The sequence below is a fragment of the Anguilla rostrata genome, chromosome 1, assembly GCF_018555375.3.
Source record: "Anguilla rostrata isolate EN2019 chromosome 1, ASM1855537v3, whole genome shotgun sequence".
Lineage (NCBI taxonomy): Eukaryota > Metazoa > Chordata > Actinopteri > Anguilliformes > Anguillidae > Anguilla > Anguilla rostrata.
The window spans coordinates 68,707,891-68,730,393 of record NC_057933.1 but is presented as its reverse complement, the minus strand read 5'-3'; the positions used below and the strand labels follow the sequence as shown (position 1 = coordinate 68,730,393).

The 22,503-nt window shown below is 52.8% G+C and overlaps 1 protein-coding gene across 2 annotated transcripts; it reads right to left on the bottom strand.

Moving 5' to 3' along the window:
• Positions 1 to 117: 117 nt before the first annotated feature.
• On the bottom strand, positions 118 to 22,114 carry gon4lb (gon-4 like b). 2 transcript variants are annotated; one of them, XM_064353098.1, is made up of 31 exons: positions 21,825 to 22,114; positions 20,734 to 20,999; positions 20,331 to 20,429; positions 19,851 to 20,107; positions 19,389 to 19,463; positions 19,141 to 19,191; positions 18,938 to 18,988; positions 18,567 to 18,662; positions 18,065 to 18,187; positions 17,658 to 17,837; positions 16,890 to 17,100; positions 15,687 to 15,788; positions 15,404 to 15,444; positions 15,174 to 15,289; positions 11,457 to 11,667; positions 10,981 to 11,067; positions 10,661 to 10,832; positions 10,189 to 10,339; positions 9,761 to 9,911; positions 9,460 to 9,576; positions 6,873 to 9,317; positions 6,389 to 6,674; positions 5,984 to 6,147; positions 3,821 to 4,018; positions 3,307 to 3,450; positions 2,909 to 3,220; positions 2,615 to 2,725; positions 2,190 to 2,373; positions 1,588 to 1,891; positions 1,341 to 1,443; positions 118 to 951 (listed from the first exon to the last, which is right to left on the bottom strand). In XM_064353098.1, exons 1-31 carry the CDS (start codon positions 21,848 to 21,850, stop codon positions 832 to 834), a joined length of 6,954 nt encoding a protein of 2,317 aa, XP_064209168.1. In that variant the 5' UTR covers positions 21,851 to 22,114; the 3' UTR covers positions 118 to 831. The 2 variants fall into 2 exon arrangements, with proteins under 2 accessions (XP_064209168.1, XP_064209179.1); XM_064353109.1 differs by having other exon boundaries at positions 21,857 to 22,114.
• Between the last annotated feature and the right edge of the window lie 389 nt (positions 22,115 to 22,503).

The window sequence follows — 22,503 nt, the reverse complement described above, 5'->3', positions numbered from 1 at the left end:
CTGGAAAATAGAGACCTTGTTACTACCCACGAAGAGCCTAAAAGTATTGCCTCATGTTATTAAACTTTCCACACTCATCTCAGGTATGATTAGTTTGTAAAGGATAAATCCTGCAAATTTTTCTTGCACAAATACAACTCTTCTTGTGGAGCACTTTATTCACAGATCTTTCCCTCCACAACCACACAAGCAATACAAGCACTGTATGTTCAGGTTTTCCAGCTTTTACGAGCAAGCACATCACAAAGTGAATAAAAGTGTCAAATACGTTAAAAAATACTGTACATTCTCAGTCCCATTTGTTCGTATTTACAGTATTTACAGAGGTTTGTCACTTTGGACTTTATACATTTAAAAGCATTATGCTGGTGTGTTTCAGGGATATTTTCAGTGGTATATCTTGTACTGGTCTAAGGTGCAATTCAGTTACTCCAGTCTCCTGTCTACTAAGTCTCCAAATATCATAAAACTCTTGGCAAACTAGTAGTAATTTTCAGCATCTGGTTCCAATGACTCAATTCCTGTCAACCCATGTCTTCTGTATGACTGGTTCAAGTTTGCTATTCAGAAATTCAGATTCACAGTATTTTACTTTAACAACCATGACACCTCAAGTGTTTCAAGACCAGGTCATTTTGACCTTTAAATAGTTACTAACACTTTTAAAGGCTGGAACACATCTTATAAATAACCAAGTTAAAACTGTAGTCCCCAAATGGTTCCTGCAAATTCACACTCCCATTTGCTCCATCTCCGCGTCATTGACTTCCGTGCCGGTAACGGAGTGTACGTCCGTCCTGTCGTCTTTGGTTCCGAGCCCTCAGGCTCTGTTCAGTCTAGCTCCTCATCAGTGGCGGACTGCTGCTCAGCGTTACTGGCCTCGTCCTCTGAGCTGACCTGTCTGGCGGCGGTGTGGAAGAGGCGCATCAGGTCCCGAAACCGCCGGGACACCTGGGTGGAGAGGGAGGGGTTACGGGTCAGGGGCAGTCACCGTGGAGAGCCACACCGAGCCCGCCTCACATTCACATACTGTTCAACAACATGAAACGTGCACACCTTCATTGAAACCAAGTCAGGATGAGCACACACGGTAAGTCACTGTCTACGACTTGATTTATTTATTTTTCCTAGTGCGTTGTTGCTCGTGTTAGTAACAGTATTCCAATGACTATGCGTTGCCTGACTTGGACCGTACTTCCTCTAGGTTCGTCTACTGTCCTGGTATGGTTAACACTTTGATGTCTGGATAGCTTAACAATGACACAAAAAGCTTCATCCAGGCTTCTCTAGTCACAGCCTCCACTCAGAAAGATAAAAAAATAACGGCGCAAATATTTCACCTCGCTGGCCGTCTTGTTTCCGAGCTGAGCCGAGACGGCCTGGAAGGTGCTCTGATTGGCTCCCTGCTGCTGACAGGCAGTTAGAATCACACGGTCCGCCTCCCTGTTGCCCAGACAGGCAGTGAAACGGTCATTATAAAAAAGGACAGAGCATTCATTCTCACAGCTTTGACACTTAGCATACATGTCCCTCGGCCCTTTCCGATGCTACACTGAACGACGGCGTTCATTCGGCTCCTCCTCTCACCTCGTCCACAAGATCACCTTCTCCCCGCTGGGGGTGAGGGAGATGTTTTTGGCACAGACAGGGGGGTCGGCGCCGGGGCTGGGACGGGGGTGAGCAGAGGCCGGGGACGCCTCCCTCTCCCCTGAGGGGGGTACCGACGGGCCATCGCAAACCGCCGCTCCCTCCCCGTCCTTCCTGCTCTTCTTTGGGGATGGGCTGCCCTCTCGCTCAACCTCCTTCCACTCCTCTTCCTCTTCTTCCCTTTCTTCAGAATTGGGGGCAGGGCCCACCTCGGGACCGTCCCACAGCTGTGGCCCCCGGTCCGCTGGGGGAGTGAGAACGGGTACGAGAGAGATCATCTGAAAGCTGCATATTTTGGACTGCTCAGTGCATTCTTGGGAACCTACTGCATTTTCACACCAAGTTAAATAAAAAAAGTTAACAACTGCTGAGGTGCTGTGTGACCTGACCCTTCCAATAATCCCAATAACAACCAAATAACCACAAAACGCCACATCTGTGCCTTTTCTCAATATGTTATGTACATAAATGGAAATTATAAGTACAAGTAACTGTTCTCTCTGAGAGCTGACTATGCTGGAAGTGCAGTCCTGAGAGAGTACCGGAATGAGGGCTGTTTGCTTCGCTGCCTCCTTCGTCTTTAACCTCCGCGTCCACCTCCTTCTCCCCTTCTCTCTCTTCCTCCCGCTCCTCCACTCTTCTCTCCGTCTGGCTGTCCTGCTGGAGGCTGTTGGATCCAGGGTACGAGGGGTCCCGACCCTTCATTCCTCTGGAGGAGTCAGAGACCTGTGAGAGGGAAGATGAATCTTCTGTTAATATCCCCATTCCAAAATTTTAAAGGATATTTCAAATGTTAAAATTCATGCAATATCCCACCCCCCTTAATGATTAAAATTTGATCCGGCTTTATATTTATGTTTAAATATTTAAAGAATAAATAACACAAATATACTTGAATTGAACAGAGCATCCCCACACCATCCCCTATACATTTTGTATACAGACACCAATATCATTTTCAGCAGACCTTGTTGGTATGGCAACGACAGCATCCCTTTCTCTTGTGTCTCCGCAGCTTGGCATCAGGGGCTACATCATGGCAGGGGCAGGAACAGTCCTTATCTGGCCAATCACATTCCTGTAAGCAACAATACACAACCAGTTACAGGTCAGCATGTCACAGCAGGATTTTTAGCCTTTTCAGTTCTGTATCTGGTCCCAGTGAAATTTATTGTACTGTGTGTTATAACATCATTAATGTTGTAATAGCACATTTTGTCTTTATTTAGAGAGCCATGGTCTCCTGTGCATTTTCTCTAACCTTGTCATTACTGAGCGTGCCCAGCTCTTTCCGCCTCCTGCTCCTGGCTGTCATTGGTGGAATCTTGTGAACCTCTTCCTCTTCTTCCAAATCCGGAAGAGTGACCTCTTCGAAGCCCCCGCTAGCTCCTCCCCCAGGTCCCACACCACTGCCGTCCCCGCCCTCCGTCACTCCCCCGCCCTCCTCGGGCCAGGCGGCCTCCTCAAACTGCCCTGGGCGGGAGGGGGGCGGGCGTAGCTCGTCAAAAAACACCCAGAACTCCCCCTGGAGGTGTGTGTGGCCTTTGAGGAGCGAGGCCATCTGAGCCTTCAGCTGGAAGGGAAAGAGCAAAGCGATGGTTCCCATGGCGACAGACACCCAACCCCGCCCTTTTAACCCCAGGACGTCCCGCGCCCTACCTCGTCGATGCCAGCGTCGCTGAGGCTGGGGCCCCCCTGCAGGGCGCGCACTATCTTCTGGTAGTGCGAGGGGTTCTCCCCAAAACTGATCTCCAGCTGGCGCAGGAAGCGGCGACTGCGCTCGAAGGCCTGCTGCTCCGCGAACTGAGAGAGAGAGAGAGTGAGAGAGAGAAAGAGAGAGAGAGAGAGAGAGAGGGAGGGAGGGAGGGAGGGGGAGGGGGAGGGGGAGAGAGAGAGGAGCGGGAGGGAGAGAGAGGGTGAGAGAGAGACAGAGAGAGAGAGGGAGGGAGGGGGAGGTGGAGAGAGAGAGAGGACAGAGAGGGTGAGAGAGAGAGAGAGAGAAAGAGAGAGAGGGGCTATGAGAGAGAGGGACGAGGCAGTCTGCAGTGTAAACAGCACAGAATGGACACAGCTGCAGTTAGGTCTGTGTAAGTCTGGACGCGACAGGCTAGCAGCGGTAACTGAAAGCCCTGCTGGCAGGGTTTTGCAGGGTTTGGCGGGGTTGGCGCAGTACCAGGCCGCACTCCAGGGCCTGCTCGGGCAGCAGGAAGGCGGCGAAGTCGCGCAGCAGGTCGGGCCAGTCCTTCAGCACGGGCCTCAGCTGGGTGAAGAGCTCCACCGCGCTGCGCCCCTCGCCCCCCTGCTCAAACTCGTACAGCAGCCCCAGGAACTCCTCCACCTTCCCCGGGACGTCCTGCAGGGCCTCGCGCACCTGAGGGGACCCATAAACGCAGGCAGTGTTACACGCGCCCAACTGCCCCCATTTTCCCAAAATATACCTGTCGGTATCTTCCTCAGGTAACTTAGCTCCATGTTAAGAAATCTGATCTGAATAAAAAACGGAGCTTCGTGTATCTGGGGAAGAAATGCACTGTAAAAGAGCTGACAAACAGGAAGACTTTCACTCTGCCTAGTGCACTATTTAATTTTACACTCTTTATCTTACAATCTTCAATGTGATGTGCGTTTACCTCATTTGATAACCGAATGGTGATAAAGCAAATGCAGCAAATTGGCAAAAAGAAATGTCCCAAATGGAACAGCAAAGTGTATATTGTACTGTGTTTTAAGTGCGTGAGTGCACACGGTCAGACTGAGCAGACGCTAGCTGCATGGGTGCACAGTCAGACTGAGCGGGCGCTAGCTGCATGGGTGCACACAGTCAGGCTGAGCGGGCACTAGCTGCACACAGTCAGGCTGAGCAGGCGCTAGCTGCATGGGTGCACACAGTCAGGCTGAGCAGGCGCTAGCTGCACACAGTCAGGCTGAGCAGGCGCTAGCTGCATGGGTGCACACAGTCAGGCTGAGCAGGCGCTAGCTGCATGGGTGCACACAGTCAGGCTGAGCAGGCGCTAGCTGCATGGGTGCACACAGTCAGGCTGAGCAGGCGCTAGCTGCATGGGTGCACACAGTCAGGCTGAGCGGGCGCTAGCTGCATGGGTGCACAGTCAGGCTGAGCGGGCGCTAGCTGCATGGGTGCACACAGTCAGGCTGAGCAGGCGTTAGCTGCATGGGTGCACACAGTCAGGCTGAGCGGGCGCTAGCTGCACACAGTCAGGCTGAGCGGGCGCTAGCTGCATGGGTGCACACAGTCAGGCTGAGCGGGCGCTAGCTGCATGGGTGCACACAGTCAGGCTGAGCGGCGCTAGCTGCATGCACAGTCAGGCTGAGCAGGCGCTAGCTGCATGGGTGCACACAGTCAGGCTGAGCAGGCGCTAGCTGCATGGGTGCACACAGTCAGGCTGAGCAGGCGCTAGCTGCATGGGTGCACACAGTCAGGCTGAGCAGGCGCTAGCTGCATGGGTGCACAGTCAGGCTGAGCGGGCGCTAGCTGCATGGGTGCACACAGTCAGGCTGAGCGGGCGCTAGCTGCATGGGTGCACACAGTCAGGCTGAGCAGGCGCTAGCTGCATGGGTGCACACAGTCAGGCTGAGCAGGCGCTAGCTGCATGGGTGCACACAGTCAGGCTGAGCGGCGCTAGCTGCTACTGTGAGGTGGCACAGGCAGGCGAGCTTTGCTCCCTCAGGGCTGCAGATGTGGTGCACACAGCAGCTTGGAGCGTCTGGCGCTCTGCGGGCTCCGTCAGGCTGAGCAGGCCAGCCTGGAGGGGGCACGCAGAGGCGGAGGGAAAGGCGTTCAGCTAATGGAGTGGACTACAGGACAGGTGAGAGGGAGGCATGGGTGCACACAGTCAGGCTGAGCAGGCGCTAGCTGCATGGGTGCACACAGTCAGGCTGAGCGGGCGCTAGCTGCATGGGTGCACACAGTCAGGCTGAGCGGGCGCTAGCTGCATGGGTGCACACGGTCAGGCTGAGCAGGCGCTAGCTGCATGGGTGCACAGTCAGGCTGAGCAGGCGCTAGCTGCATGGGTGCACACAGTCAGGCTGAGCGGGCGCTAGCTGCATGGGTGCACACAGTCAGGCTGAGCGGGCGCTAGCTGCATGGGTGCACACAGTCAGGCTGAGCGGGCGCTAGCTGCATGGGTGCACGCAGTCAGGCTGAGCAGGCGCTAGCTGCATGGGTGCACACAGTCAGGCTGAGCGGGCGCTAGCTGCATGGGTACACACAGTCAGGCTGAGCAGACGCTAGCTGCATGGGTGCACACGGTCAGGCTGAGCAGGCGCTAGCTGCATGGGTGCACACGGTCAGGCTGAGCGGGCGCTAGCTGTGCCTTACCCTGTTGAGGTAGGCCTGGGCGAAGGCGATGTCTTTGCTCTCCCTCAGGGGGTCGTTGTCCAGGATGTGGTCGTCGTACAGCAGCGGCAGTTTGGAGGCGTCCTTGCTGTCCCGCTCCTGGCGCCGGCTCCGCTTCAGGCTGCGGGGGGGAGGCCGGCCACGCCCTGGGAGGGAGGAGGGCACGGGGGGGGGCAGAGAGAGGGAGGGAAAGCAGTTCAGCTAAATGTGAGATGGAGCTACATGGACAGCAGTGATGATGGGAGGAGCTACAGTAGAGCACACTGTACAGCACTTCCACAGCCTGGCTTCACAGCTGCTAAAGAGGAGAACACAAGCGAGTCGAGCAGCAGATTCTCACACAGATGAACAGAGACACAGCAGACATTCCCCGCCTTGCGCCCGTACCTCTGCCGCGGCCGGCCCCCTTCCCGCTGGCCTGATGTGGCCCCGCCCCCTGCGGCACCTCCCCGCCGGGCAGCTTGCCAGCTCCGCCCTCCCCGGACTCCGACTCCTCCCCCTTCGGCGGCCCCTCCTCCTCTTCTTCAGAGTTCTCCTCCTGGGAGTTCTGGGAAACTGGGGAGGTGGGGGAGTTGGGAGAATTGGGGGAGTTTGGGGAGTTGTCCTCCTCAGAATCCCCCTCCCCACACAGCCTCCCCTCCGACGCCAACCAGGTCAGCTTCTCCATGGTCTCCTGCACGGTGAGCAACACACAGCGGCTCAAATGAAAGCAGCCTTTCCAGGCTCACTGCAGCATACTGAACGTACAGACACTTTCTTCTGATGGACATCCAATGGAGCATTGGATGAGTGATAGAGTAATCTATGAAATGACATTCACAAAAAAATTAACTCCACTCTCACACACACACACACACGCATGCGCACACACCTGCAACTCTGGCACGGACAGAACAGACTCCTCCGAGGCAGACGACATCACTTCCTCTTCATCCTCATCCTGAGTGAGATCATCAAAGTCCTCTTCCTCCTCCTCGTCCCCTCCCTGCCGCTCCCTTTCTCCATCTCCGTCCTTCTCTCCCTCTCCCCCCCTCTTTCCGTCCCCACCCCTCTCTCCACCTCGTTCCCCCTCCCCGTCTCCATCTTTCTCTCCGTCATCCTCTCCCTTTCCATTTTGTTGCCCTTCTCGGCCTCCTTCCTTGCCCTCTCCTCCACCTCCCTCTCTCTGTTCTCCCACCTCCTTCTCTCCTCCTCCCCCAGAATGCTCTTGCCCCTCACTCCCACTGCTCAGTACAACTGTCCCCCAGGCAGGTTTGGTCACGCTGAGTCTCACACAGGTCACCCGACACTCTCCGTCCTCGTCGCTGTCCCCGACTCCGCCCCCACCACTGTCCCCGACTCCGCCCTCAGCTGCATCACCGTCCCTCTCCATGTCACTCTGTCCCACCTCCCCGCTGGACCTGGGTGTCGACCGCTCCCCCCCCTCCACCTCCGTACCCATCATCCTCTCCAAGGCGTCTGCGCAGCTTTCCAGGCTTGGGGCGGGGCTTCCGGAAGATTCCGAGAGAGCCAGCAGGGCGCCCCCAAAATCTCCCCCCTCTTCTTCTCCCAGGTCCTCTCCTTCTTCGTCCGCCTCCTCTTCCTCCTTCAGTCCGTCCATGCAGGCCATCAGCCTGACGAGCTTGTCCTCGCTCCCCTCAGGGGCCTGTTCCTGTCCTTCGCCGGAGGGGGGCCCGGGGCCTGCAGACGCCGTTCGGGGTGGCACAGGCTCAGGCTCTCGTGGACCCGCACTGAGGGCTGTGTTTGGGAGTTCCTCTCCGCTCCGGGTCCCAGAAGCCCACGGTGCTCCCGCCCGACTCAGGGAGGGGTCGCCAGCGGCACCGCTCGAGGCCGCGATCTCCGTCACCAGGCAGTTTTGGGGCAGGAGCAGAAACTGGGCGGCGCCCTGCGCGGTGGTGCGCACCAGGATGTACTGGGGACCGGCCGCGTGCTCTGGGGTCGCGGCTGGGCTCACGGCTACCCTGGCCTCGGCCGAGGAGATGAGCGAGTTCTGGTCGCCAGGGGGGGGCGGGGTCACCGTTTCCGTGTAGGTGGCGCAAGGAACAGCAGCGGCGCAATTTACACTGGGATCCAACTGAGCCGCGCAGGCGAAATGCGAAGCATCGGAGGGCGTCCTGTGGTCCTGGACGGACTGGGCTTTATTCACTGCGCTCCGAACGGCGAGACACCCCGCCATCTCTTCTGTTCCCACGGTTACCGCAGGGGAGCCTGGGCTCGCTCCGTCCCCCGAAGCGCCTCTGAGCGGAGAAGGGGCGGGCGCGAAGAAAAGGGGGCTGGATTTGGGTTTGACGGCGCTATCTGGCGGCGTGGGGGGGAAGCTCTGGGGCGGGTCGGAGTGGGGCGGTGCCGGTAACAGCGGCCTCACCAGTTTGCGGAGCCTGGCGAGGGCGCCGTCGGGGTGGGTGACGGGGTCCTGCGGCGGAGGGGTGGGCTCAGCTGGGGGCCTGGGCAGCCCCGGACTTACAGTGGAGGGACAGACAACAGCGGTGCCGACCGGGGCAGCCAGGTTGAGTATCATGGTGGGCGGAGCCCTGCTGCAGGCTCCGCCCACCGCTTTCCCCACTTTACTCTTCTCCCCCGCTCCTGACCCCGCTCCTGCTGCTGTTACTCCTGCTCCTGCCGCTGCGCCTCCACCCGAGGGGAGCACAGAGAAGCTGTGGAGCTGCAGGAGCTCGGGAGCAGGCTTTGGGGGAGCAGGCTGTATCGGGAGGAGTTTACGGGGCCGTATCCGCTGGTTGGGCACCTCTGCCTGCACCTGTGGTGTCTGCATTACGCATGCAGTTACTCCTCCCGGACTGAAGAGGGCAGAGTTCAGGGAAGCGTTAGAGGGGACCTGGAGTACGGCAGGAGAGAGGGTGGGGGAAACATCGTGGGGAGGGAGAACAGCGCATCCAATCTCCTGCCCAAAACCCTGAGACAGTGGGTTTAAGGGCACAGAATATGCAGTGTTCAATGGCACGGCTCCATGAGCAGGGGTCAAGGGAGCGGCAGCCAATGGGAGGGCTCCTTGTATAGGAGTGAAAGGGGCTTTAGCCAATAGGAGGACCCCTTGGGAAGGGGTATTTCCAGGAGCTTTGGCCAGTGAGGGGAAGGACGGGGGTCTGTAGCCACGGAGAGGCCGGGGCTTGGGTGCAGAGCGCGGGTGCAATCTTTTGCCAGGGTGCAGTCGTAGAGTGACATTTTTGGGGAGGGCAAGGGGATAGCGAGTCCCTGGGGGAAAGAGATAAGGGGGGGTGGAAGGCGCGGTTTCAGGCGAGGCCTGCCCTGGCTCTTGGTTATATTCCATCACTGCTTTGTGGATATATGGCAAGCTCTTCTGCAGAGAGAGAGGGAAAAAATATTTTCAGCACGTTCCATTACCATAATTGCATTTTAAATCCGTCAAACGCAGACTATAACATTCCCATCAGTTGCTTCACGAGCAATGCAGCACAAAAGTAGCTTTAGTGTCTTTGTACCCGCAGCCAGATTGGCAGAACGGCCTCCTCTCTCTCCACCGGGGGGCGCTCTTCTCCCGGCATCACCCTCCTGCACACCAGAGGCATGGGAGGCATGAGCTTGCGCTGAAAGTAGAGCTGGGAAGAGAAAGAGAGAGCCGGGGGTCAGGGTCAGGGTGTGACAGCAGAGGAGCAAAGCAAACCTCCTCTCCCGTTCGAGTTTGCGAGCGACTTCTGACACGTCGCGCGGGCGACAGAGAGCCGAGCCGAGCCGAGCCGAGCCGAGCCGAGCCGGGCCGAGCCGAGCCGAGCCGGGCCGCACCTTGAACACGTTGTCCTGGCCGCGGCGGTGGCACATGTCGTGGACGCGGCCGCGCACCTGCTCGTGCGTTTTGGTGCGGATCAGGTAGCGGCACAGCAGCTGGTAGGGGAACTCGGTCTCGCCAAAGTGCTTCAGGCCCAGGAGGATGAGGCTGGAGCAGGGGGGAGGGAGAGGGAGAACACCGGGGTTTCTGCATGGAGCTCTGAACAGTGTGACTACACAGGGGACAGTCTGCTAGGGGAGGGTATCGTTTGAATATTTTAGTACCAATTCTGTGTCTTTATTGTGATAGAGATTTTAAAAGATTTTTTTTTTTTCGGGTTCTACGGTGTAAAAAGGACCAAAGGCTAATGAAGGCTATTTTATTACTCCTCACTATGCTACGTGCGCAAGCAGACAGAGGCAGAGAACGCAACTGCGGCGCGTACCTGTCCTCGCCCTTGGTGTAGCCGGTCTTGGTGCGCTGGGGGTGCAGGGTGGGGTCCAGGCTGCAGTGGGGCAGCAGTTCGGGGTAGAGGAACACAGGCCGAGTGGCAAGCAGCCAGGCCAGCTTGGAGGGCAGCAGAGGGTATGAGCGCACTGCAAAGGCAGCCGAAACACAGGCTGATGAGGCTGCGCTACTTTACGCAGATCATAGCTGTGGTCCAGTTCATCTGCGAGAACTCAAACCTATTTTGCACAGTATAGGTGTTTACCAGCAGAAAACATGTAGCATGCTATTCTATACCAACAGTGCTGCCTGCAAGGTCTCTCCATCTCACGCATACACGCATGCACACACGCATACGCATACATACACATGAATGCACAGACACACACGTGCACACGCACATACAAACACTCACACATGCACACAGACAGACACACACACGCATATGCGCACACCCCTCTCCCCCTCACCGCAGTAGGAACGCGTGGGCTTGGTGGGCGTTGCTGGAGCGGGAGACAGCTTCAGCTCCTCCAGGAGAGAGAGCGCCCCCTGCAGGTTGCAGGCCCTGAAGATGCTGGTGAATCCCGGCTCCACGGCGGTTCGGCCCTGCTCCCCGCGCTGGGCGAACGACTGCAGCTCTGACTGGGGTGCAAAGGAAGAAGGGGGGGGGGGGACTCAGAATACATCCTTTCATACCGTGACTTCCACAGCCATCCTCAGGGTAAAGCATCCACTGAGACACACATCACACAGACCGCTTGCCATTGACCGAGTCGGGTGGAGGACTGACCAGGAAGTGCAGGGCGGTGCTGGCCTCGCTCTGCAGGGCCTCCACCGGGCTGCTCAGCATGTGCACCTGGGTCAGCAGCTGGATGTGCTGCAGCAGGAGAAACCGCAGGTTAAGGAGGGGCAGGGGAAACCGCAGCGGAAGGAAGCCACGCGCTGAGCCGTGTTTGAGCCCAAATGGCTGATTAGGTCAGAGCTTTTCCAGAAAAGCAGCACAGGAAAGTGGGATTTCATAGGTAGTGGGGGACTGGGCATCATCGTAGTGTCAGTGACATCTATTTTCAACAATACACTGACAGGGTCCAAATATTACTGAACTAACAAAAGCTGCTAAGATATGTATGTACTAGCAAACTACAACTATAAATAGTGCTGTAGTTTAAATGAAGGAGACTGATGACTACGATTCCCTACTGCAGTTCACCCATCATTGCCACCAGCTGCTGTACTTCCCTCCATGGGCAGCAGAGGGCGCCTTACCTGCTGCATCTGCTGCTGCAGCTGCAGCTTCTGCGTGTGGCTGAGGACGAGGGCGCAGGGCGGGGGCACGAGCAGCACCTGGGGGCCCGGGGGGCTCTGGGAGGCCCTGGCCTGGCTCTCCATCAGGGCCCGCCGCTGATGGAGGGCCTCCAGCTGCTCCTTCACTGCGCGGTGACACTCCGTCAGCATGTTGGCCAGGGGCTCCTCGAACCTGCAGCACAAACGGGGCCCGGTGACAGCCGGCCAACGCCTCGCAGATTTAGCATCGCGACATTTAAACTATTACAGCTGCCATTTAGCACCTCTGTAAATCATCGCTAATTATGACAGCAGAAAATGAACTAGCCACCATTCCGGAGCGAACGGGATCAGGGGGCTGCGGAGAGGAGAGGTATTTAACCCTTTGAAGAGTAGGTGTTGCGGATTGTTTATTCAAAATTCTAAGGCAGCGTTCTAGAACTCCACTGCTTTCAATTGCCAGTAATGATCGTTACATCAGCAATTAGAATGTTCAGTTAATCACATTTTAGAAATCTTACACCTTAAAGGCTTAAGACACTAAAAATGGCCATTGGATTGAGGGGATGGGACACTGCCGCTATGCCACTCAGTTAAATCTAAAATGACACCAATATGATGGAAGAAACAGCTCTATAAGCACATAATACTGAACATCAAATGTAAGTAAACTACATCACACCGGGAAAGAAAACACACTGAGCAAATTACATTAGAAAAGGCTCAGGCTCTTTGCTAACACTACATTTTGCAGGAATGACACATGCCCTAATATTATTACCATTTATTTTTTAAATGAACAACAGCCTTGTGATTCATACCACTTTAATTACTCAGCCTTTGCCAGTCAGGACCCTTTAAAAACATCCCTGTGGCACACAGTGATTAACCTTTAGCTCGCCTGGGTACACCAACACAGCAAAACAAGTTAATGTCCCAAGCAACCGGCTGCGCTGACAGCTGTGTTTGGTATGTGTGAGGGAGATAAAGTGGGGGAGGGGAGGGGGACTGTGATCACACTTCCTCCTGTTATCTGCCCCTTCATTTTCAGCGCCCTCTCTCAGTCCCGTCCTGCTTTCATTTAGCAAATGGAGGCTCGTGAGCGACGATAAGCATCACGAGTGTCCCCACAGAAAGGTGAACTTGCGCTACAGATCAAGAACGCTCGTCTGAAAGAAGGCAGCAGAGCGGCTTTAAAATCCACACGGCCAGCAAAGACACACTGGTGTAGGTCCACACACACACACACACACACACACACACGCACGCACAGGCACCACACACACACACACACACACACGCATAGGCACCACACACACAAACACACACGCACACACACACACACGCATGCAGGCACACACGCACGCCCGCACGCGCGCACACACACACACACACGCACACGCACACGCACACGCACACGCACACGCACACGCACACGCACACACGCACACGCACACACGCACACACACAGTGCCTCTCCTCGGTCTAATGTGAAGCAGCTGCAGGCCGCGTGTCCCACAGGTTTACAGACTCCAGCCAGGCTCCAGCCTTTCCCCCCATCACGCTGTTAGCATTTAGAGGACGGGGACAAAAGACAGACCCCGCAGTGTAATCAGCGCGCGGTGACGCCAGTGGAACACTCGTTCCCCGCCCACCTCCGCACCCCGTGCACAGCCAGCGCACACACACGTCACCCGCTATCACTTTCCTCTCCGATTCATAGATCTTTAAAAAAATCATCGATTCTTTTGAAGACCTGATAAAACCCTTACATTTATGCCTGCGAAAACAACAGCCTGGCTGATTAAGCACTGATCAAACAGAAGTGTGCACTTAAATAAAACCATTATGCCTGCTCACAGTTTCCACAACCCCCCCCCCCCCCCTCCCCCCCAGGGGCCTAATAACACAATTCCATGGTCCTTCACAGCTGAATCGAACCTGGAACAACATGCAGGTGATTTAAATGAGCTGAGTGTGGGATTAAAGTATAGAGCAGGAGCCTTGTGTGAAATGCAGGGCTCACGTCTGGTGTTCAGAGCACGGTGTGGGTTCAGAAGGAGAAGGGCTGCAACGTCCCTGGAGCCTCACTCACTCCCTCACACTCTCACTGACGATATAAGCTATGCATGCTGTTTCATCCGTGTGCTGTGCTGTTGAACAGTGTGTGATATGCGCATGGGTGTGACAGTGTGTATGCGTGTACACGTTCATGTGCACATATGTGTGTGTGTGTGTGTGTGTGTGTAGCTCTGCTGCCTGGGAGCCCTGACTCCTGTCTCTGGAGTGAGGGACATCTGCACCAACAGAGCATCTCTCTGCCTCCCTACCCAAGCAGAGACAGCAACCCTCTGCTGCTCTGTCCCAAAGAGAGGCCTGTGTGTGTGTGTGTGTGTGTGTGTGTGTGTGAATGTGTGTGTGTGTGTACATGCATTTGTGTGTGCGCGCGTACGTGTGTGCGTACATGTGTGCGCGTCTGAGTGTGTATATATGTGTGTGTGTGTGCGTGTGTGTGCATGCATCGTATATCTATTATGAGCGCTGACAGCAGCGGCACATGAAGTCCATCAGGACCCGGAGTGCCCCATAAAAGAGTCAGCTCTGCTCGCGTGCGCTACGTGCGGAACGAGCAGCCCCATCGGCGCGGCACACAGCCCTGTAAACACCGGGACAGGCAGCTGGACAGGCAGCTGCACCGCATACGTGCTCACAGGCACACGCTCGCTCACACAGACACCGCCGCAGCTGCCCGTCACCCCCACCGCCCGGCGACGGGCCTCGTGTCAACAGGGAGGGGAGGGGCCTGGGGGAGATGGAGAAGGATGGAGACCGAGGCAGGAACATCGATCGGTAGATTAGCAGACACACGACAGACGTCCCACCGATCCATGCTACTGAACGAATTACTATGTATGAAACAACCAGAGGGGCAGGGATTCAGACAGGGACTCAGACAGGGACTCAGACAGGGACTCAGACAGGGACTCAGACAGGGACTCAGACAGGGACTCAGACAGGGACTCAGACAGGGACTCAGACAGGGACTCAGACAGGGAATCGGGCTTAAACTGGCCTGTAGTGTCACTGTTCTCATACTCGGGCACCTTTCATTATAAATGTGCTCTAAGTCAAAGACACAAGAGTGAAAATAATAAACAGCAAGTTTGTAGACAGAAAGAAAGAAAATAGTAGCTATCTTTACCACAATGAGGGATATTAGTGCACCTACCATGCCATTTGTGCTGATATATATCATACTTTCTATCATTTTTTAATGTATTGTAATGTTTGTGTACAGGATCACTCAGTAATCTTTAACTGTTTTTTCTTTCTTTACTTATTCTAGATGATCTGAACTAGGTGGTCTGCCTTTTTGTATTAAGGCCCTTTTTATCGGCTTTTTTTAAAACTTGCGTGCTTTTTCTTGTCACGTTGGATAATACTTCATATGAGGCTTATGAAAGGCGTTTGCTGTATTTTTATCATGCAGAATTCTAGGCACAGCTTTCTCTGCCTGATGTCATCATATCAGTGCCAGAAGCCTGTTTGCACAGGTGCAGTCAGACGAACGCACTTCTGTCCTCTGGAAGGCCCAGAGAGTGATCCATCACTGGGAGCGGTAATCACAGCGTCAAGTTAGACACAGACAGCTAATGGGTGTGTGGCGAAGACACACAGACACGAGGTAGAGTGCCCTACCGAATGGCTTGCGGGACGTTGAATTTGGGTGCTCCCTGAGGCGAAGTCTTCTCAGACCTCTCCTCTTCCTCCTGCCCTTCTTCATCCCGCTCCTGGACCCCCAGCTCATCCTGGAACTGGAGGACAGGTACAGAGACTCAGATCATTAAACTTACGCAATCCAGTGAGACACGACAACAACCTTGAAGAAAACATTCAACACTTTGTACTGGTTAAAATACAACCCTTACCGTCTCAAACAGCTCCTCCATCAACTCATTCACTTCCTTTTCTGTGAGGGAAAGACAGAACAGGGGAAAGATAAAAAATTAACACAGAGGATGACAATTAAGGGGCGTTGACCAATGAACACTAGAGAATACGAAAAGGAAAAACATTTCAGCTGAAAATTTTAAATAGTAAAATCACTTCCTTGACAAATGACAGCGCTGACTAAGCAGCTGAAGCAAGTGATCTACTTGAGGGATCTGATTCGCCGAACAGAACGTAAGGCAGCCGAGCCGCGGGACTCACTGGTGATGCGCACGGCCCGGTCGTTACGGTAGTCCTCCAGGTCGGGCTCGTCGATGTCATCCAGAAAATTATACTCAGGGTCGTCCTCGTCGTCTCCTTCCTCTGACGGAGAGAGGAGAGAGAAGAATTAGCACAAAGTGACAGCAAACCGTACGCATACTTAAAGGATACTGCTCAGGGGAAACTCCTCTGCTGTTTGTGATTAGACCAAATCATTCAGTCCTCAGTTAAGCAGAGGACACACAGAGGATTAATATTAGACCGGCACACACACGTATTATACAGTTCACATGCTGGTTCAACAACACAGCACATCAAAACTGTTAGTGAGGGGCTGGATACCCGATTCAAGATGCACTTAACTAGTCATATAAGGGATGCCAAGTGAAAACAGCCAGAGAGACAAACATGGGGGAGCTGGTGAAGTGAGGCGGAAGTGGGGAAAAGGTCAGGGATCGGGTAAAAAAAGTAAAAACAGGGACGCGTCCGAGCAAACAAGAGAGGAGCGCCATTAGAGCAGCGACACGCCCGGCGCGCTCACGCTCACGCTCCCGCGCGCGGCGGGCTGCTAGCCGCCCGCAGACGCGCTCCGTCAGCCCATTTGTCTGAAAGTGTTTGTGCGTTAGCTGGGGAGTAATGGGGAAATTATGGCTCCATCAGTCAATAAGGCTCCAAAGGTGAGAGTCATCAGTCTGACGGACGCGCAGAGCCTCAGCCTGAAGCCACACGTACATCGCCGGGCTAAATATAGACCGATATCTACCGGCCGCACTCAAACCTGTGGACTGGAAGCTAATTCCCTGTAAATCTCTTGTTTTTCTCTGAGGTTACTGCCTCTTCTCTTACTGTGCAGGATAGGACTGAGGTCCTAAATTCACTCAGCATCATACTGGCATAGAGAAATATTTCACCTTCTCAGAACTCTCTCAGTATTTATACTGCAATGCTCAAAGACTTCATTCATAAATTATTTATATGATAAAGAATTTCAGCAAAGGGGCCAGAAGTGTTTACGAAAAATTCACCCGCACACGGTAAGTATATCTATAGAAATAGGAATGCTTTGCAAAATGTATAAACGAACAGAAAATATTTACATTTACATTCAAACACCATCAAGGTCTAAATGGAGCCCCGTCTCTAACCCCATCTCTCCCCATCCCTCTCTCCATCTCTCCATTTCATCCCCTCTTCCTCCCTCACCTTCGTTCTCCCCGTCAGAGGTCATGAGGCTCTGCAGCCAGTGGGTCCACTCGCGGTCCTCCAGGGCCGAGCTGCAGTCGTACATGTCCGGCGTGATGTCAGGGGCCCGTAGCTCCGCCTCCAGCCGGCCCAGCGGGACGTCCCGCAGCGGGCGCTTTGAGCGGGTTCTGCAGGCCATCAGGCTGTCCTCCCCGCCCCCACCGCCGCTCATCTGGGGGGGGGGGGGGGATTAATTACTGGCCAGCTCTACTGATGTCTACAGTAACTGCTGGTTCTGTTCATGCTCGGTTCCAAAGTAGCACAGATATTACAGCACTGGGCTTGTAGAATTCAAAAGGAAATCAACCCGAATCCCTTCAGTTAATGAGTATAATATAATCATATATAATTTTTAATACATTTGCCCTTTAAAGAAAACATCTTTTTCATGAAAAAAAGCCATAGGATATTCTACCCTATAATAGTATCACATATACTAGTCACAGTGATGGCTGAGGAGGGCAAAAGCGCACAGCACTAGCATTAATGTGATTATATCACCAGGAATAAGTCTTTTTGAAATGACCATTTAAAAAAATGTACCATGTTTGTTAAAGGGAATGCTAAAAAAATACTTTTCCAGAAATACATTATTTAACATAATTTACACGGCCGTAGACAGAGGTCACCAGTGGTCGCTGTGGGTAAAGTATTTCTGTGCTCTGAGCTGGTCTATAGAATTAGGCCTTTAACCCTCATCAAGTCAAACAGCTGACTGCATAGCAATACCTGGTAGGGCTCTATGGTGATGAGGCTGGAGTCCAGCTCCTCCTCCACAGCGTGGAGTTTCTCCAGGAAGCTGCAGTCGGGCGGGGCTCTGGGGGGCCGCGGGGGGCCTGCAGGCTGGGGGGGTGGAGGGGGGCCCATGGGAACGGCCTCCACCCTCAGATGTCGGGACTGCCGCGATCCCTGGGGGAACAGGGAAGGCGTTCCGGTTACGGAACGGGGGATGGCGGGAGCGGGTGAAAGTTTTACAGGACGTTTGAAATACTCTTTTACTCAAAGCGCAACGGTGGTTGATATAAAAAACGCTTCTAGTAGGAAACACTACTTTTATGGTCAGGGAGTGAAAAGTGCAGCCGGTGGAGGAGCCCCGCTGAGCAGGAACGGGACGCTAGGGCGTGCAGGCGGGTCACCTGTCTGGGGCTGCAGCTCCGGTCCTCGTCACACTCAGAGGCGTCCATGGGGGTCCTGGGCCGAGCCAGCCGGCTGCCCCGGGGAGACGAGGCCGTGCTCTCCACATCGCTCTCCAAAAACGTCTGCAACACGCCGTCGGCACAGAGAGGACCGTAAGGCTCAGGGGGAGCGTACATTTGACACAACAACAACAAGGTTTCCGTTTATTTAACGGTTTATTCGTCATTCAGGCGCTGTCACCCAGAGCGTTACAGGGCCATTACAGTGAGACACGTACAACACGTGACACGTGCAACAAAAGCCACAGAAACGAGCACGGAAAAGCCTGAATTATAACAAATCAAGCTGAAATGGCAGTGTTAAAATAAAAACACGCAACCATAAAAAAAACATGGTGCCCAGCACTTATCCTAACAGTGTCATGCAAACTGATGGTGGGTACAGAATGAGTAACAGACTTTTATCTGAAGAGTAATGGAGGACGTGTTCAATCTCACTCACCTCCTCAGCAGTCTCATCCTCCTCATCTTCATCAGGGCAGTACTCTTCGTCAGATGAGTCCTCTTCCTCCAGAGGGATGTCCACAAACTGGGGAGGCTAGAAGGGGGGTCGAGAGCAGAACAAATGTATGGCAGTCATCTGCACTGTGTAACTGACGAGAACGCAATATTAACTGGGTCCTACACGTGTTCTTAAACAGTCTCAGTAATCATTTGTGTATAAATACAAACTCAACGGTAGCAGTTCCCCTATTTTATAAAAATATTTATAGAATTGCCACTGCCCCCACCAAACCTGCTCCCACTCCAGCGCGACGTTTCTGTCTGCTGACGCCATGCTGACAGAAGCCCATATGTATGAGAGGCACAAACCTTTACTTCACTGGCCTTCTTGATGGGAGAGATGTTCCATGTTGGAATGGCCTACAGGATAAAGACAAGCCACATTCACGCTGATTCAGAGCAAAAACTAGCGGCTTGCACACACTGAACAAAACAAATTAGAAATCGGCCATTGGGATAAGCCATGGGGAGGAGATCCAGAGACATGGCAGAAACTGGCCAGGAAAACTTACCACTCCTTTCTCAACCACTTCCTTCAGTCTTGAGCGTGTCATCTTGGGCTCCTAAGAGAAAAGACATAAATAAATTAACAAAAACTTCAATTTGAGAACACAAAAACTTGATGCATTATGGTCTTGGGCACATGACAAACAAGCAAACAGGGAATTGCAAATATTTCTGCAAGAGTACAGACAGGAGAGTAGAGTGCACACGGCACTCTCAAGCAGCACACTACTAATGAGAGGACGCTGAGACTCACAAACATGGGCATGTCCTGTGTTTCTCTGATCGCAGCTTTCATCATGGCTACCACTTGCTCATTGGTAATCACTTCCTGTGGGCAAAGGGAATAAATGCTAAATCACAGCTTGTCCACATGTCAGACACTTAGGTCGGTGTCACTGTGCATATGTAATACAGGCTACTTTAAGGACAACAGCTGAAAGACAATCAGGTAAGCTGTGGAAGATTAAAGGAGGCGCCATCGATGTGTGTTCATCTGAAAGAGCAGCAGGAACTGTCCGTAATGAAGGCAACCTTAAGAACAGAGCCAAGAAATAAGGGCAGTTTTGGAAATGTCCACATCAGCAGGAGGAAGCGTGACAGGAAGACCTCGCTCAGAGGAAGTGGCGAGGCTGCCTTTAGGAAAGAGGTGGCGAGGTGACCAGCTGGGTCTCTGGAGCCGGGTGGAGCGGGCAGGGGTCTGCGGGCAGGGACTCACGTGGAGGATGCTGCGCACGTTGGCGTTGGTCAGGTTGAGCCGCCGAGACTTCCTCTCCAGCGCTCGGTCCAGCTGCCTGCAGAGCTCCTCCTCCTCCGCCTGCCCCTCCAGGCCCGTTTCTTCATGCTCCTCCCCACAGGATGCAAGCCCCTCCCCCTCCTCCTCATCATCATCATTGTCATCATCAGTCACGTTCTGCTTCCCCTTTTCCCCGGCCTTCTTCCTTCCAAACCGCTGCCCCGTACATTGCTCTTCATCTGGGGGGGGGGGGAGTGGTAGGCAAGAACAAACAGATCAAAAAAGGGCTTGGCATTAAGCGACTGCAAAAAAAAAAAACATCAATGAGGAACACAGACGCAAAGGACAATATTTCAACATTCACTCAGGCAACTGCTTTCAGCTCAATTTATTTTGAAAAAAATTATATTTTTGACAGTAGTTGTGAGCACACTAGCATGAGAAATGAAGTGCAAATCTCACCCAGAGTGATGACCAGACCAAGCTCAGTGTCCTCCTCCTCCTGTAGGGGGTGCTGTACTGGGCTAGAACACAGCTGAGGCTCCACAATCTGAGCCTGGCCTAAAAACACAGGAGTATGTGATTGCATTGATTAACTGATATCTATATAATGCACATATTTTCATATGCTAAGGATTCATCATCCATCTCAGCAATTTCTTTCACAATTTGACTTGTGCACCAGCAGGTTGCCAACCCAGGTCCTGGTGATCCACAGTCTGATGGCTTCCATAGTTACCCAGCACTTATTTGAACAATCAAAGCAGGTGATTGCACAGTTAACGCACCACACCGGATGTACTGGATCTGAAAGGACCCAGGATGGGGACGCCTACACTACACAGTTTTTCATTCTGTCCAGTACCTGAGCTACTGTGCCCCTTGCTGGGGGTCTCCTTCTGACATTTGAACCTTGGGGAGTATCGTCTTGGCGATGGTACATCTGGATCAATCCCCTGGACCTTCCTCTTGATAGGGGTAGATATCTTCCTGTTTTCTATCCTCAGAGGTGCATTGTGGGATGGCTGATGTCTAGAGACAAAATCCTCCTTCAGAGCTTTGGAACGAGTAAGCCTTTCTTCTGGAGAATTGGATTTGCGTTTCCGTGCCATTTTCATGTTTAAGATGGACCTGCCGGGCCAAACCATATAATTAATAATGGTAAAAGAACTAGCTGCAGCAAATATGAGCGACATACACGAAATTTCTCATGTTAAATGTACAAATGCATTCTATTTAACCACTTAGGTTATTGATAGCAAATAATGCCGTTGGTATTACTGAACCCACACAGAAAAGTTTGAAAATCGAACGAGTCTTGGGAACCAGTTCAAACTAGGCCCCACAGCTCTAAGACGGAGTCTTGTCAAGTGTTACTGCTACTAAAGTAAACAGTCTCCATACTTAAACTACACTGCGCGATTCTATGACATAGTCTGTCACCATATACACATGTAGACAGCAAAGTTTTTTTAACCTGGCTGCTTAGTAAAACAAATCTAAAACTCTTGCGTAGTTTGACAATCATCAACACATTCACACGGAATCCTAAAACTGAAAGCAAGAGCTTCGGTCACCAGCTATAGCAATCTACACTGACAAAATGTAATGCACCCAAGGATAATGTAAAACTTATTAGATTGGCTAGCAGGCTATATGCCAAGCCATTTTCAATTTTTATCGCGCAGTAATACGTCGGCAGTGTACAAGACTGAGTGAGTAAATCGTAAAAATAGCTAGCCGGCTGTCCAGAAAACAAAATATATCGATGGGCTACATAGGAAGTTAACAGCTAGCCAGCTAGCAAGGGACCAATGTTTTGCAGGAGAGTTGATGTACCTGGAATTATCGTCACAAGACAAAATTTTCTATAACACAGTTAAGTGATTTAAAACCAGAGACGTTATCAAAAGAAGGTTACTAGCTATGTCGCAGGCTGCAGTCAGATGAAATCACCTGGTCAGTGCTGTTGATGTTTTCATTCGTACCCGTTTTCTCGTTTCATGGCGCCGCAGCGCACTGCTTCATGGACCTTGTAGATTTGTCCGTCTATGGGTTGCACTGTCCTTTTCCTCTATGCTTCAGCCGATAATGCAAGTGGTCTGTTGGGTTTTGCTATATAATGCAAGTCAGTTAGTCAGAGCCCGCCAGGTCGTGCTTCTCTCCATCATAGAAACTACTACAAACCCCTCATCCGCCATCCCTGAAAATCAACTTCCGGGTGTTGCGTTCATACCCTTCCCCACAGATGCACTGATGTAGCTATTCGCTATTTTAACTCATTGCTCCCAATCCAAGGATTGTAGTAATTTGAGGAAGGATGAGGTAATGATCCAGGCCTGTAGTTTAAGAAATAACAGATAGGAATTGAGTATGGAGGTCGAAAAGCCTACGGTCATTGTTAATTCATCTTTTTATTTCTTATTCACTGGATCATTTATTTGTTATCTGAATGTATCAGAATGGTTGGGTCTTGCCGTGGACTGGTAAGTTACAGTGTGCAATAGCCTATAATATGACAAACTTTTGATAGGAAACCACGATGTCATTTTAAAACGCGTTTGTGTTTCCCGATTAACAGGTGTAGGCTTTGATACTGTACCATTCGGCACGGTCCAAAATAATACAATTCGAT

Bases quoted from the DNA above. Each gene is read 5' to 3' on its own strand.
- gon4lb (XM_064353098.1), bottom strand. From the start codon at position 21,850: ATGAAAACATCAACAGCACTGACCAG. The intron at 18,989-19,140 runs GTAAGTTTTCCT...TTTATCCTGTAG, and splicing joins AAGTGGTTGAGAAAGGAGTG to GCCATTCCAACATGGAACAT. The intron at 17,101-17,657 runs GTATTGCTATGC...CCCCCCCCCCAG, and splicing joins TCACCATAGAGCCCTACCAG to ATGAGCGGCGGTGGGGGCGG.